Here is a 14,010-nt window from a genome sequence, read left to right as displayed (position 1 = left end):
TGCTCTAAATCTTCCCTAATGCTTCCCTTCGTACTGCCAACCTTAATTATTTTTCATTCTTCCTATTATAAAAAGCAATTGCAAGGGACTCTGTTAGGAAGACATCTAGCTGAGAGAAAAGAAATAAAAACCCTCCCTCTCCAAATCCCTCCTTCAGGAAGGAAGATGAGAGTGAAGCAGAAATTGGGAGGCTCTTTGCTGGAACGTGTCTCCCCTTCTGTGGGTTTTGCCCCAGTTTTGGTGCTGGCAGAGGGAAGGGCACATTGCTGCTCAGTGCCAGCAGGTTTAAAATTGTACCACAAAGCCTTCACCCATGAGACACAATAAGGTCGCTTTATAGCCTAATTACAACCACTAATTACAACCACTACAGCACAGGCATGCTACTGCCTTGTCTAATTACCCCACAGGGCACACCCACCTCCTCCCACCCCAAATACATCTCTCTCATTCAGGGCCCTGGTTGAGTCTTTTCTTAGTACCTCATCTCCACGGCTGGGGTGGGCACGTGCAGTTCCTTCCATAAATCAGAGCAAAAGGAGGAAAACCCCATGAACATCACCCAGAGGACTGAGTCCAGCCCATTACTGTGGTCCTACACTGCATGTTTTATACCACCGTTGTCGAAAGCAAACCATGACGATGCGTGATCTCCTTAAATGTCGCTTGAAAATGAGCTGTCAGTCAAAAGAAGCAGCAAAAAAACAATTTTTTCTCCTCCTTCTGCAGCAGCTGAGCCCTCCAGCAGAGTGGCTTTTAAGAAACATTTGCCAGTTTGGTGGTGTTAATGCAGTAGTAGTGTCAGAAGCACCCAGGTAGCACTGCAGATGGGGACGCTGCAAGCAAGCTGTGCTTGCTGAGTCAGCAAAAGCAAAGGCAGTGCAAGCAGGGGGTTCTCCGTAAAAGCTGTTTGTGCTGTGTTTTTCTGCTGGGGACATCTCAGACCGAAGCAATTCCCTCTCATTACTTGGAATTTAGGAGCTGGGACAGAGCTCCCCAGAGCTCGGGCGCTGCTGGAGGCACCTCATGCGGTCGCAATTAAAACAGGAGTGGTTTGATGAGAACATCAAAAATCCTCTGAGTGGTTTAGGAAGAGAGCTGGAGCAGTTCACACAGACACACCAGACTGTGGCTGCTGTTTTCTGGGGGTCTCCATGCAACACCATGTTGCACGAGGAGGGGAGCTGGCAGAGCTGGGGCAGAGCAGAGATGCTCTGGCCACGCAGGAGAGCTGTTTCTATGGCAATCAGTGAGCCTAATGAGTAAGGTTTGTTTTCTCATGAATGAGCCAAACGTGGAGCAGCAGCACAGGAGCTGGCTGCAGGCACAGGCAGGCTGGTCCCGAGCAGGGCAGGAGCACCCTGCACAGGGCTGTGCCCTCCAGGTCCCTGCTGCTGGTTTTGTGGGGGTGTATCCTGAATTTTCCCCTCTTCCAGCACTTCTCAGTGAGCCTGGTGTACCACAGAATCAAGGAATCATTAAGGTTGGAAAAGACCTCTAATACCATGTGGTCCACCTACCCCCAGTATTACCCACTAAACCCTGTCACTAAGTACCATTATTAATAGTAGCACTGGAGAGGCTGCAACCCACGTTGGCATTCATATTTTGGAAGGCTGATCCCCTCCAAAAGACAGATCCCTCCTGGATTTGCCATCTTTTCATCCCATTTTCCCAGCTGTGTTTTATGGCATCATCACTGCTCGGGAGCCCCCACTGCATTGCCCATGGTGGATGGGCTGGGTAACGGCTGCTCCCCGCCACGCCACCGGCACCGCGCGTTAGGGAAGATGAAAAGCACACTAAAATGGCAATTTCTGCCAACTTGGCAATAAAAATTTAAGAGGCTTCAATTAAGCAACAGGTTCGAAGACGGAGCAGTATTGTTTTATAGGGCTCTAGTGCGCCTTGGAGACTCATCCCCTCGTAATGTTTGCACGGGACAGAGAGCATCAGCTACCAACAATTGCAGTATCACAAAGTGTAATTACAGAGCCAGGGAAATGGGGCTCGGGGTCTGGCTCCTATTTTCAACCAGGGCGTAGGCAGTTGCGTTTGAAAATCCGGAGCAATTAAGTGACGTTTCCCCGGTTTGCCAACGCTCACTCAGAGCGTCTTCTACCTACGGTCTTACACCTCCTCCTGGAAATGTTCGCTCTCTGTTTCCCTCAATCCCACGCGCTCTCCCTGTTGATTTCCTCTGGTCTGTCATTGGGTTCTAATTAATTAAACAGCGAGAAGCCAGCCAGCAGCCAGCGGTGGTGAAAATTTCAGCACGTGGGTTCAAAGGAGATGCGTGGAAGCCATTGCAAGGATGTTTTCATAGGGCAACAGTGTGGTTTTGCTTGGAAAATGGCATTTGGAGACGGCCTAAGAAGATACAATGGGTTTGGAGCAAGCAGTGGAAATGCGTCTGACTGAGGAGCAGTGGGGATGGGGTGAGATGGGAAAGGGCTCTTTTGGGAAGGGGAGGTTGGTAAGATAAATGCATTGAGCACATCACGGGTGCGTATGGGATGATGGTCAAGGTGTTCTGTTAACCCTTTGCTTTGTGGCAGGGGTAACAGGATTTTATTTTAACAGATGGAAAGCCACTTTCTGAGGATAGCAGAGCTCCAAAAACTCAATGCATCCCCCAGGGCACCCCTCAGCTTGGGCACCTGTGTGAGGCTGGCTAACATGGTCCTCCAAGTAGAGCCCACACTGACCAGCGGAATGTGGCACAATAATTCTGCTGGCTGTGGAGATAGCCAAGGGGGAAAAGGCAGAGCTAATTACCATTTGACTGCAGAGTTAATTGCCATCCCATCCCTGGAAGATTTCAAGGCTGGATGGGATCCTGGGCAGCCTGATCTGGTCGGGGGCAACCACCCCATGGCATGGGGTGGGAGCTTGATGGTCTTTAAGATCTGTACCAACTAAACAATTCCGTGATTCTGTGGTTTAAAATACAAGCAGAAGGCACAGCTCATTGAGCACGAGAGGAAAACGCAGGGAGCAGCCACCCGACGACTTCTGCTTTGCAAAATCATTCCCAGGGAAAAGGGAACCTGGAGGGGCTCGCAAATCACTGCATGCCCAAATGCATGTTTTCTCCCAGTAACCACTCAAATGCAGGGCCGTGTAACCTCGCCAAGCACCGCAGGCTGCTGGATGGGTTAAACTCTTGTCAATCAAGGCAGTTTTATTGCTGCAAACAGGAAAGAACAGCTGCATGGCACACAGCACACCCCGCCTGGGCAGGGAGGCAATAAATAGAGAAATTCCAGCATCATTAACTGGGGGATGGTGACAGGAACCGCAAGCAGCGTGTACGCTGAGCTGTTTAAGTATTTTACAAGTGCTAAAGCTGTCTGGGATTGAAAATCTATTAAGTTGATGCCATTTGATGTCTCATTAAAGAACGTAGGTTTCTGGTTATTATTTCATTTGCAGCAAAAGCAGGCACACCTTGCCTTGAGGCTGCGAGCTTCAGAGCTGGGTTGGTGGCTCTGGATGTGCCTGGAGCGCGGTGACATCGGGTGGTGCTGAGCCAAAGCAGATTTATGGCAGAGCGCAGCTGCTGGAAGCAGCTTCACCGCATTCCCGCATTGCAACCGTTCGTCGTAATCCCCTAACAGCAGGAATCAAGGCAATTTAACGAGCACTTAATTAATTAATTAAGTATTAATGACGGCGAATGCAAGGGGATACGCGTTTGTCGACCTCAATTAGGGGCTGATGCTGAACTTCGCTCAGCGTCGGACCGCGCGGTGTGCAGGCAGCTATTGGGAAAGTGGAGCAAAATGATGGATCAGTGCCACTGAACCAAGGGCAGAAACTGTCCCTGCTTTGCTTTTTCCATCATTTCCATCCAGTTTCCAAGAGTTGTCGCTCATCGCTGGTGGTGGGGAGCAGCTCAGCATCCTGGGGCAGCTTCTGGTCCAGCACCAAATCCCACTGCTCGCTGCAGATGGGGTAAAAATTAGCATTGTCCAAAAGAGAGGAAAGGAAGCAGGCGAGGCAGGCAGTGTGATATGATGACCTCATTAGCTTCATTATCTCAATGGGCAGGAGATCTAGGTGGCTGTAGTGCACAGCCCAGGCAGCCCCCAGGCCCAGGTGCTGTGCATACAAAGGCTTTGCATGAGGTTGCAGCCCTGAGAATGCACCAGTTGCATTGAGGAGAGAGTTACGTTGGCTTGCAGGGAAGGATGCTCTTGTGCAGACAGGTTCACCATTGCATTAACCCCAGGGCTTGCATTGCTCACAGAAGCATGGATGGGGCCATGCAATGGGAGAGACTCCGGATTTTGCTCCATTTCCCTTTGGTGCAGGGATCCAGCTGTGGGCTGCTGAAGAGTTTGCCCCGTTGCTCTGAGCCTTCCCCTGCAGGTTGTGCTCTTGCAGAGGCACAGCGTGGCTGTGGGGCTGAGCGGGCTCCTCTCTTAGGATCAAATGGAACATTTCTGAGGATGCGCCCTACCTGGGAGCAGCACAGAGCTGGCTCCTCGAGGATGCTCCTGCCCCCTCCGGAGAGGTCTTGCACCACGTACGGTGCTGATCAGTCGAGGATTTGCTTCTGATTACAAATTACAGAGCACAAGGGAAGCGGTGTGCCTCTGAAGCTGTAATTACAATGGAAGCTCCGCTAATAGCCCTTGATGAGTCCCTCGGAGAGTGAAGAGTTCGTTGACTTGCACAAGGGAGGGGGAGTCTTAGACTGAGAGCAAAGAATCAAGTGCATCCTGGCACGTGGTTCTGTGTGCTGCGTGTTTGGGAAGCTGGGAAGGAGTGAACTGTGGGCAAAGCAAATGGAACACCTCAGTTAGAGGGAGAAGCAAGCCAGCTTTGCTTCGCTGCATGGGGTCTGTGCTAGTGCAGGTCATGGGTGGATAGTGCTCATGGTCCTGGCTCTGAAACAAGACCTAACTCTGTTAATGAAGCTGGCTTTAATTAAGCATTCAGCCTGTGCACCTCCTGCAGACGCGGTGCTGGTTCATGAAGACCATGGCTCACATCCAGCGCTGGCTGAGCAAACGCTGTGTAAGCTCAGTGTCTGATGGTGACTCCGTCATCTCCTGATCCTGTCACCTACATTTCAGAATAAAATTTAAAGGGCTTAAAAGATTTGTGTATAGTGGTGCTCGGAAGAGAGCTGATTCCATCTGAGCCTGTGATTATTTATTCTCCTTTATCATACAACGTGCAACATATGGGCCCCTTTCTCCGCTGCGGATGACTAAATGATGGCATCTGGTACTCTATTATGCTGCAAGTGTAAAGCAAATGAGAAAAGATCCTCTTCAAACAACATTTTGCTATTGTTGCAGAGACGCTCTCGGTATTTGCATTCAAAGGTGTTGCTTTGCAGACTTCCAACGCCACCCGGTTCGGAGCCAGCTCTGTTTCTTAGAGATGCTGCGATGCCTGGGAGCTGCTTTTATTCTCAGTTCCTCTGCTGGTCCCACAGATGGGAACAGCCTTCGCCGGCTGCACCTTCGCACCTGGGAGCTGTCTGTGGCTCAGATGGGACCTGCAGGGTGCGGAGATCGCTGCGTGTTGTGCTGAGCTGCTCTCACTGCTGTTGCCCTGAAGTGAGCAGCAATGTGGATTTGGGTGGATTTGGGGAACCCCAGGGACCATGGGCAATGCTGCAAAGTTTTTATTTTCATCAGCGCTTGAATAGCAGCATTGATGCTCACAGGAGCACGGGAGGGAGCTGGTGATTCTGTGCTTGCCTGGCTATTTGGCAACCAGAGCCTAAGAGGGTTTGCTGTTACACCGAGACCCCTTCACTCTTGTTCTGGGCTTTTCTAGGATCTGTCCTTGGTCCCATGCAAGGAAAGACCTGGAACTGCCATCTTGTCATGGCTGGGACCTGTGGCTTGGCTGGGAGATGGATGTGCTACAGGGCTGCCTTGAGCATGGTTGTGGCTGGTTCTGTAAACCTGCAGCAGGTTAGAGACAGAAACAACTGGGAGCCATCAAAGTGATGAGCAATGCACCTCCACGTTCCTGGGTGCAAACTGTTTATGACAAAATTATTAATAGAGAAGGAATTACTTTGGCTTGGCTGAGCTATGGGGCCAGGGCCATGGGGCAGGATTGGATTTGGAGAGGGCAGAATTCCCCCTCCAAAGCCTGGCCTCTTCCCCAGCTTCTACCTTACTTCCACCCTCACCACCAGGCAAGTTCTTCACAACATCTCCTCCTTCTCTTCCTGGCTGCAGTTGAAGCCCAATATAGAATTTAGCTGCTGATTGGTTATTAAAGCCACGGGCATTTTACCAGCTCCCAAGCACTACAGGCTGGTGCACAAAGTGAGCAAATGTTCAGAAGGTGCTTTGGAATTGAGCTGGAGTTCTGCTGTCACCAGAGATCTCACAAATCATCGAATCATTAAGGTTGGGAAAGACCACTAAGATCATCTGGTCCAACAAAAGAGACCTGGAGCACAGCATGGGCTCCAAATGGCTCATGTCACATCAATTTTGTTGTAATCACTCCAGATCTGTGCCTGAAGGGTTCCTGGGCTCATTCTTCATCCTACAGGGTCTACAGTGTGCCTCCCCTTTGTGGCTCACCCCTTCTCAGGTTCCTCAGAGACGTGTGGGTGCCCCATCCCTGGAGGTCCCAAGGCCATGGATGGGGCCCTGGGCAGCCTGAGCTGGTGGGGGGCACCCAGCCCATGGCAGGGGTTGTAGCTAGATGGGCTTTAAGCTCCCTTCCAACCCAACCATGCCATGATTCCATGGTTCTACGATCTTTAAGCTCCCTTCCAACCCAAACCATTCTGTGATTCTATGATTTCTGTGATTCTCTTCTTTCCCCTACATCTCCAGAAGAGCTCCAGGCAGCCCCGAAGGAAGCACCTCACACCTAGCCCCTAGGTCCTAGGCTCGTAGTCCATCGCCGCATGTTTACGTATTTATTTTAGAACGTCGTTAATGTTACTACATATTTAAACGAATGTTTCTCTTCAGCCAGCGCGCTCTGCCAGCACAAAGCGTTCAGTGTTTCAAGCAAAGCACGGCAAATTGGATACTGCTTTAAAACACAGAGGAGGAGGGGTTAGAGAAGTGCTATTTTCTGCTCTCTAGCAAAAAGTATTGCAGAGCATTTAACAAAGATAAAGAGGAATAGGAAAGCCTGCCAAGCTTCAGACAGAAGGCAAGCAAGGTAGATTCGGCCGTGGGGGCCAGAGAGTGACTGTTTTTCCTCCAGCATGTTCTGGGCTTGCAATTAAGGTTTCTATGGTGGATTGCAGAGATTCTGTTTTTCTTATCCTTGCATTTATGCTAAATAAAGTGCTAACTGCAGAAGGGTTTGCACTGCACTAGTACTGAGCAGTCCAGGTTACTTCGTGCAAGGTGATGTGCAAAGATGGGTCCTCAGCACCATGGGTGTCAGGGGAGCAAATAACTGAGATCTGTCACCTGGTGCATTTTGTGTCAGTAAGAAAAGTACCGCAGTGAGGAAGGGAACAGTGCAAACCCAGGTTTGCTCACACCATGGCAATCACATTACCTTTGCAAGAATCTTGCTTGCTGTTTCCTTTATCTGTTCCTTAATGTCACCAGCACTGTCTGTGTTGTCCCCATGAGATTAGAATAAGGCTGAGCCAGGAGCTGTCACACACCAGTGCTGATTACCCTGCATTTGTTCTCACCGAATTGGAGCCAATTCGCAAGTCACAGCCTCCCCAGCAGTCCCTGCACGAGCAGCATTATCCCAGTGGTGCAAGAGAAAGGGCCAAGTGCTCCTTAAAGCTGGTCCTGCAGAGTGCCTGGTGCTGCACATCCCCTGTGCACCATCCTGCTGGGCTCTGCTGCTGGGCTGGAGGGGGGCTCTGCAGCAGAAGGACTTGCTTACGGCAGCAGAGAGTCCCTGGGAGAGTGAGGATGGGTATGAGAAATTGGTTTGTGCAATTGCTTAATGCCATTTCCAAGATCGTGATGAAGGCTTGGACCATTGGACCTTCCCTGTTTCCCTGGGCAGTTTTGGGAACTGGAGTTGGGAGTGACTTGTGTTGAAGTTTTTGGGGTTGGGTTGAACTAGGCAAGCTGAGCTGCCCCCCTCCCCAACCAGCGTGGTCCCTTTCCTTCCTATCAGCAGGGGGGAGGAGATGTTGCGTCCCCTGACACCCCCTCCTCCCTCTCTTGCAGCTGACGTACCTGCCTCCGCCGTGGGGTGAATGTCGCTCGTCAGACATGGGCTTAGACTTCTTTCCCGTTTACAGCATCACGGCTTGCAGGATCGACTGCGAGACGCGGTATATTGTGGAAAACTGCAACTGCAAAATGGTTCACATGCCAGGTCAGTGCTCCCCTTCCTCCACCCAGCCTCCACAAGCCAAGGGTCCTGGGACTAGGGGAGCTGGGAATATCTTGTCCTAAAGGGAGAAGGATGCTGAAAATGTTTGCAAAATACCTTAAAATAGGGGCAGGCCTGGCAGAGGACCATGGCTCTGATAACCCCTCTTTGTCCCTGGGTTAGTGCCTTGGGTGATGTTTCCAGTGACTCTCTGATTTGGAAGAAAAAGCCCTCAAAGCCAACAGAGGTGGGATTGGTGCTGCAATCCCTCCATTGCCCATGCCATCCTTGGCTTGCTTTGCAAATGGCATATAAGTGGTGACATTTCCTTGTTGTCCCCACACTGCCCTCAGCTCATTCTGGGACTGAAAACGGGGATGGGACAGGGCTGAAAAGTTTGCCACGTCACCAGTCCCTTGCAGCAATGGTGGACATGTCTTTTCCCCGTAGGGGATGCTCCCTTCTGCACCCCGGAGCAGTACAAGGAATGTGCAGAGCCTGCACTCGGTGAGTACCAGGAGATGTCTGTGGCTGTCACGGGTGTCCCAAGCTGGGGGGACTTCGAGCAGCCTGTGTCCTGTTGGAGGGGGTCATTAGGAGCAGCTGTAGCCCAGCGATGGCTTTTGATAAGATCCGAAATGTTGAGGAGGGCAGGACATTTCCCTGGAATAAAGGTTCCTCTGGTCCTATGGTGGGTGCATGGTTCCATCAGGGCAGCAAAAATCAGGATAACTGGCACCCTGAGATGTGTAGGAAGGGAGCACCTCCGGGTCTGGTTCTGTGTGGGGGTTTGGATCTGGAGCTGGATTTGGGTTTGGATTTGGGATTGGATTTGCATTTGGGTTTGGGTTTCAGTTTAAATTTGGAGTTGGGGTTGGGGCTGTGGTTGGGAAGAAGCAACCCATTCTAGTTTGGGATTTAGGAGACTCCAGGGTTGAGTGCTGTTGGCAGGATCAGATGCATGCAGAGGGTTGGCATGTTACCAGCATGAGATGAGCTACAACCACAAGCAGATGCTGGTAACAGAGCGTGGCCTCCAGCAAAGGGCCCGTCTTCAATCTGCTATGAATGGCCGTGCAATAAAATGGGGGAGAAATGGCCAGGACTGCATTTGTTGCAGCTCTTCTCTTTTGAGATCTGACTGCTTGGCTCTTCTCTGGGCTATGTGACCTCTGGATCCACATCTGCTGCATGTCCCCAGCTCTTGAGATCGAACTCTGTCACCTTCTCCAGGTTTGCTTGCTGAAAAAGACAGCAATTACTGCATCTGCAGGACACCCTGTAACCTGACCAGGTACAACAAAGAGCTCTCCATGGTCAAGATCCCCAGCAAGACTTCGGCCAAGTACCTGGAGAAGAAGTTTAACAAATCAGAAAAATATATCTCGTGAGTGCTGCAGAAAACAAATCTCCTTTGTTCGGTAGAGGAGAATGAAAAATAAAACCCTGTTGGCCATTGAAACCACCAGTGCTTAGACCTTGCCAATACAGGCATACGTCCTCCCTGGAGGATTAGGGTGAGCCCTCTAAGAGATGAGATGTAGGTTGCTTTCATCTCAGGAGAGCTATTTGAGGGCAGCTGAATTATTGAGTTATTCCTTATTAATCCTCATTCAGACTTCTGCTCTTACCGTAAAAGTGAGCTCCATCGCTCACATCCTGAGCAGAGATCTTGGAGAGAAGTTCTCCAGCTTGTGCTGAGGCTCACAGAGTGTGGCCTTGGCTTCCAAGTGTCTATAGGTTACTGAGGACCCCAGAAAGAGTGATAAGGACAGGGAAGGGGGGAAAAGCCCCAAAATCCCTTCATGTTTTCCTTGTCCCAAAGTGGTGGCTGATGGGCTGGGTCTGTTGTCCTCTTTCTACAGAGAAAATATTCTTGTCTTGGACATATTTTTTGAAGCTCTCAACTATGAGACAATTGAGCAGAAGAAAGCCTATGAAGTGGCAGCCTTACTTGGTAAGGAGGTGTCGGGTATGTTATTGGGTCTGTGTAAGCCGGGTGTATTTATGGGACGGGGGGTGCCACAACTGAGTGCATCCTGTGAAAGCCCAGCAAAATCCAACCACATTTCTGGCCATCACGCTTTCAATCCCTTATTTTCCTTCTGACACAAAGCTGGGGAATGTCCCAGGGGCCAAGATCTGAGGGACCACAGCTAGTCCACGTCTCGCCCTTGAGAGGTTAATGTGAGCTACTCCATCTTTGCTGGATACCACAGCCCTGGTATTTGGGTTGAGCAAGAAATGGATGTTCTCAGTGGTACTCCCCATGCTGGAAGGCAGTGTATGGAGAAAGTCATCTCTTAAAACCTTCTACCCATCACCTCTTACCTGCTCCAAATCCATCTTGATTTCCAACAGGGCCAGCCAGGACCCTGGGCTCTTTGCCTTCGGGTGCTACCCCACAGCTCATTGAGGAAGGTCAAGGAGATGCTGGGTTGCTTAGCTTCAAATTGGGTCAAGCTTTGTGGGTGATGGCTGAAGATTTAGGTGCTTGAGACCCATTGGGTTGGGGAGTGGAGGTGTTTGGTCAAGGAAGAGGCTGGTGATGAAGCTGCTTTGACCCCAGCCTCCTTGTTTTCCAACCCTTTGTGAGACCCTCCATCCCTGATTTCGGCACCGGGATTTTGGGCTGCAGGGCTGAGCGGGTTCACCCTTCTCTGCTCCTACCCCCAGGGATAAAACCATCAGCATGTTGTTCTCTCTCCTAGGTGACATTGGAGGCCAGATGGGGCTATTTATTGGTGCTAGTATCCTCACTATACTAGAGCTCTTCGATTATATATACGAGGTAAGATCCTTGCGTTCGCCTCATTCCTGGCCGTGGGTGGGCTTGAAAGCCTTGATGCCAGCTGAGGTCATCACAGATCACAACCCTCCGTGCCCAACATGCTCAACTAATGCTATAATTAATTACCAATTCCTATAATATATAAATTATAAGTTAATTACACTACGTAATTCACCACGTTTTAATGCAGTGGTTTTCGTCTCCCTGCACCCAAATCTGCAATGATTTGGATCATCCAGCTCCTTCTCACGATGGCACCGGGGATTTTTAATCTCATGGAATATTGTAATGAGAGGTTGGTTGTGGCAGTTGCATCAGTGTGTGCAGAGCCAGCTGGGTGCACAGGGATGCTGGCTGCTTCAATCTTGCTGGAACATCCTTAAAAAAACCTCTTCAATTTTATTAAAGTACAGATGCTGGCTTTGCATTTTAAGACAGTCACTCCCCATCACAGCCCCTTCTGGGTGGCTCTTAGCACTTGGTGGCATTATCCTCCAGTAAAATAGATTGAAAATTACAAGCATAAAGCTAATAATGGCTTGGGTGTGCAAACAGAGCCGGTGCCTCGGTTTATATCTCAGTCTGAATTCACGCCGTATTTCATTAAAATCTCCTATTCTCAGCTATCTTGGACTTCTTTCATAAGAAGGTAATAAGAAACCTTGCAAAGTCTGGATTTTTTTCTTCTCTTTTTCTTTCGTATGGTATCTGCTTATAGAACTTGTCAAATAGTTTCCTCGTGCTGTATTTTTTTCTTTCATTCATTCTTTTTGGGCAAACGCGGCTCAAGAGAGCACCCCATCTCCTGATGCACGCCTGGGGTTGCACAGCAAGTTCACCATCATGGTCAGGATGGATCTTTGACCCACGCTGGGCAGGGAGAGCAGGAATAAAATGCCTCGAATAGCTCTGATGTGCTCAGGCCTTCAGCAAGGCAGGGCTCAAAGCACCTTAAACTCATTGCATTCCCAACCAAAGCATTTGCAGACTCTCTGAGACTGCCAGCAAGCGGATGCGCCTGTTGTTTTCTGTTAGCTTACCCAAAATCAAAGGAAATGTTGAACCTAGAAATGACTTTTTACATTGGTCACGCTGCTCAGTCCTGGACCAGGGCAGAACATGCAGCCGGTCCTGCATCCCACCGAGCATCTCCTTCCAGCATCAGCCATGCTTCCTTAGGAACTAACCCAATTGCTCACATTTTTAGCCTGCTTCTTTGGGTTTCTTTTTTTTTTTTTCCCTCCCAGTAGAAGGTTTTCAGAAAAAAAAAAAAAATGCACTCATTTCTCAACCTTTGTGGAATTTCCCTTGAAAATCAAATTGGCTTTTCAGCAGCAGCTGCCGAGGAGCCATGGCTGCAAGGGGAAGCTGTGTTCGCACAGCTGACATTTTCAATAAACTCCCAAATAGATATTTTTAAATTGAGGTTTGGGAGCTTTTTGCATGTCTTTTTCTTGTGAAAAATTCAGGTTTGACACACGGGGTGGTTTTCTCTGGAAGATTGTCTCCTTCCTTCCCATTGAGTCTGGGTCCTCCAAGCCCAGTGCCCCTCCAGCTCTGGAGGTGGCCACAGCTGGCACCATGCATTAGATGTTGTACTGAGGGACGTGGTTTAGTGGGGAAGTGTTGGTGATAGATGGACAGTTGGACTGGATGGTCTTGGAGGTCTTTTCCAGCCTTGGGGATTCCGTGATTCCATGCCTTGCAGATGTCAGAAGGCAACGTGCTCACCTCCTCCTGCCCAGCTTAGAATCATAGAATCGCAGAATTCTATGATTAACCAACCCTCCCTCTTTTGCAGCTGATCAAGGAGAAATTATTAGACCTACTTGGGAAGGAGGAAGAGGAAGGGAGCCATGATGAAAACGTGGTAAGGAGCCCCATCACTGCGTTATTTCCCAAGGATTGATGCTGTCGTGCTTCCATAGAAAAGGAATTAGCGGTGCCAGCGAGGAGAGGCAGGGGGTGGCGAGCAGCCCCGGGGTAACCCCGTCCCGTTTCTCCATCGCAGAGCACTTGTGACCCCATGCCAAACCATTCGGAAACCATCAGCCACACTGTGAATGTGCCACTGCAGGCCACCCTGGGAACGCTGGAGGAGATCGCCTGCTGACACCGCCCGACCGCTCCACAGTGCCAACACCTAAGGAAGGGAAACTGCACGGGAAAGCAGGGACCGAGCTCAGGTTTGCAACGGGGGCAAAAAAAAAATAAAAAAATAAAAAATAAAAATAAATTAAAAAATAAAAAATTTAAAAAAAAAAAAAGGAAGAAAATCGCTATGCATTAAAAAAAAAATAATAAATATATATATATTATATATATACTCTGCCAAAACCAAGCGAGAGGCGCCTTGGACTTGACTTGTGTTGTCCTTTCCTCTGGGGGGGTTGTCTCCAAGCTGTGAAGGCAGCAGCTCCTTTTTGAACTGTACAAAACACAGAGACCAGCACCACAAACACAGAGAAGCCCCGCCACCTCACATACTGCCAAATGTACAAAGCACTTGCATGCCAGTTCTTTTTACGGCAATATATCCCTAGCTGTCTTTATAAGCTCTGTTCCTCTTTGCAGTCTCTGATTTTCACTACAAGAAGGAACTCGCGGGCCCAGCCATCCCCTGAAATCACCATTACTAACGTCGTAGGCTGAATTAGAATAAAGAAACAAAAAGTCGCAGCTCTTGGATTCTTCTTACGTTCTTGTCCTTCGTGTCAGTCTGTGATGAATCTTAAGCTAAGCCAGGTCCCCGAGGCCGGGCCACCTCAGCGCTGCCCGACACCCCCAGGTGAGCATCCCTGCGGAGGGGCTGGACCGGGTGGCTCTCGGTGGATCGTCCCCACCCGGCTGCTGTGTTGTTGCTCCTCCATCTCCAGTGCCTGGACAGTCCGTTGTGGGGGGGGAGTGGGCACGGGGCGGTGGGT

The 14,010-nt window shown here is 49.9% G+C and overlaps 1 protein-coding gene across 6 annotated transcripts in view; it reads left to right on the top strand.

Moving 5' to 3' along the window:
* The window catches only part of LOC110388460 (acid-sensing ion channel 2), a 65,983-nt gene extending 52,200 nt beyond the window's left edge, over positions 1–13,783 (top strand). For 4 of the 6 annotated variants that reach the window (XM_021377760.1, XM_021377759.1, XM_021377761.1 and 1 more), the window contains 8 exons: positions 8,148–8,298; positions 8,746–8,802; positions 9,529–9,682; positions 10,161–10,252; positions 11,007–11,086; positions 12,888–12,956; positions 13,098–13,272; positions 13,661–13,783. In XM_021377760.1, the coding sequence (XP_021233435.1) occupies positions 8,148–8,298; positions 8,746–8,802; positions 9,529–9,682; positions 10,161–10,252; positions 11,007–11,086; positions 12,888–12,956; positions 13,098–13,199 (705 nt within the window). In that variant the 3' untranslated portion in view covers positions 13,200–13,272; positions 13,661–13,783. The remainder of the gene's footprint in view (positions 1–8,147; positions 8,299–8,745; positions 8,803–9,528; positions 9,683–10,160; positions 10,253–11,006; positions 11,087–12,887; positions 12,957–13,097; positions 13,273–13,660) is intronic. The other 2 variants (XM_021377764.1, XM_021377763.1) reach the window with 1 other exon arrangement.

The sequence above is a fragment of the Numida meleagris genome, chromosome 26 (genome assembly GCF_002078875.1).
Source record: "Numida meleagris isolate 19003 breed g44 Domestic line chromosome 26, NumMel1.0, whole genome shotgun sequence".
In the NCBI taxonomy this organism is placed as follows: Eukaryota; Metazoa; Chordata; class Aves; order Galliformes; family Numididae; genus Numida; species Numida meleagris.
The sequence above is the reverse complement of the archived record's forward strand: the minus strand, read 5'-3'. Positions and strand labels throughout refer to the sequence as shown.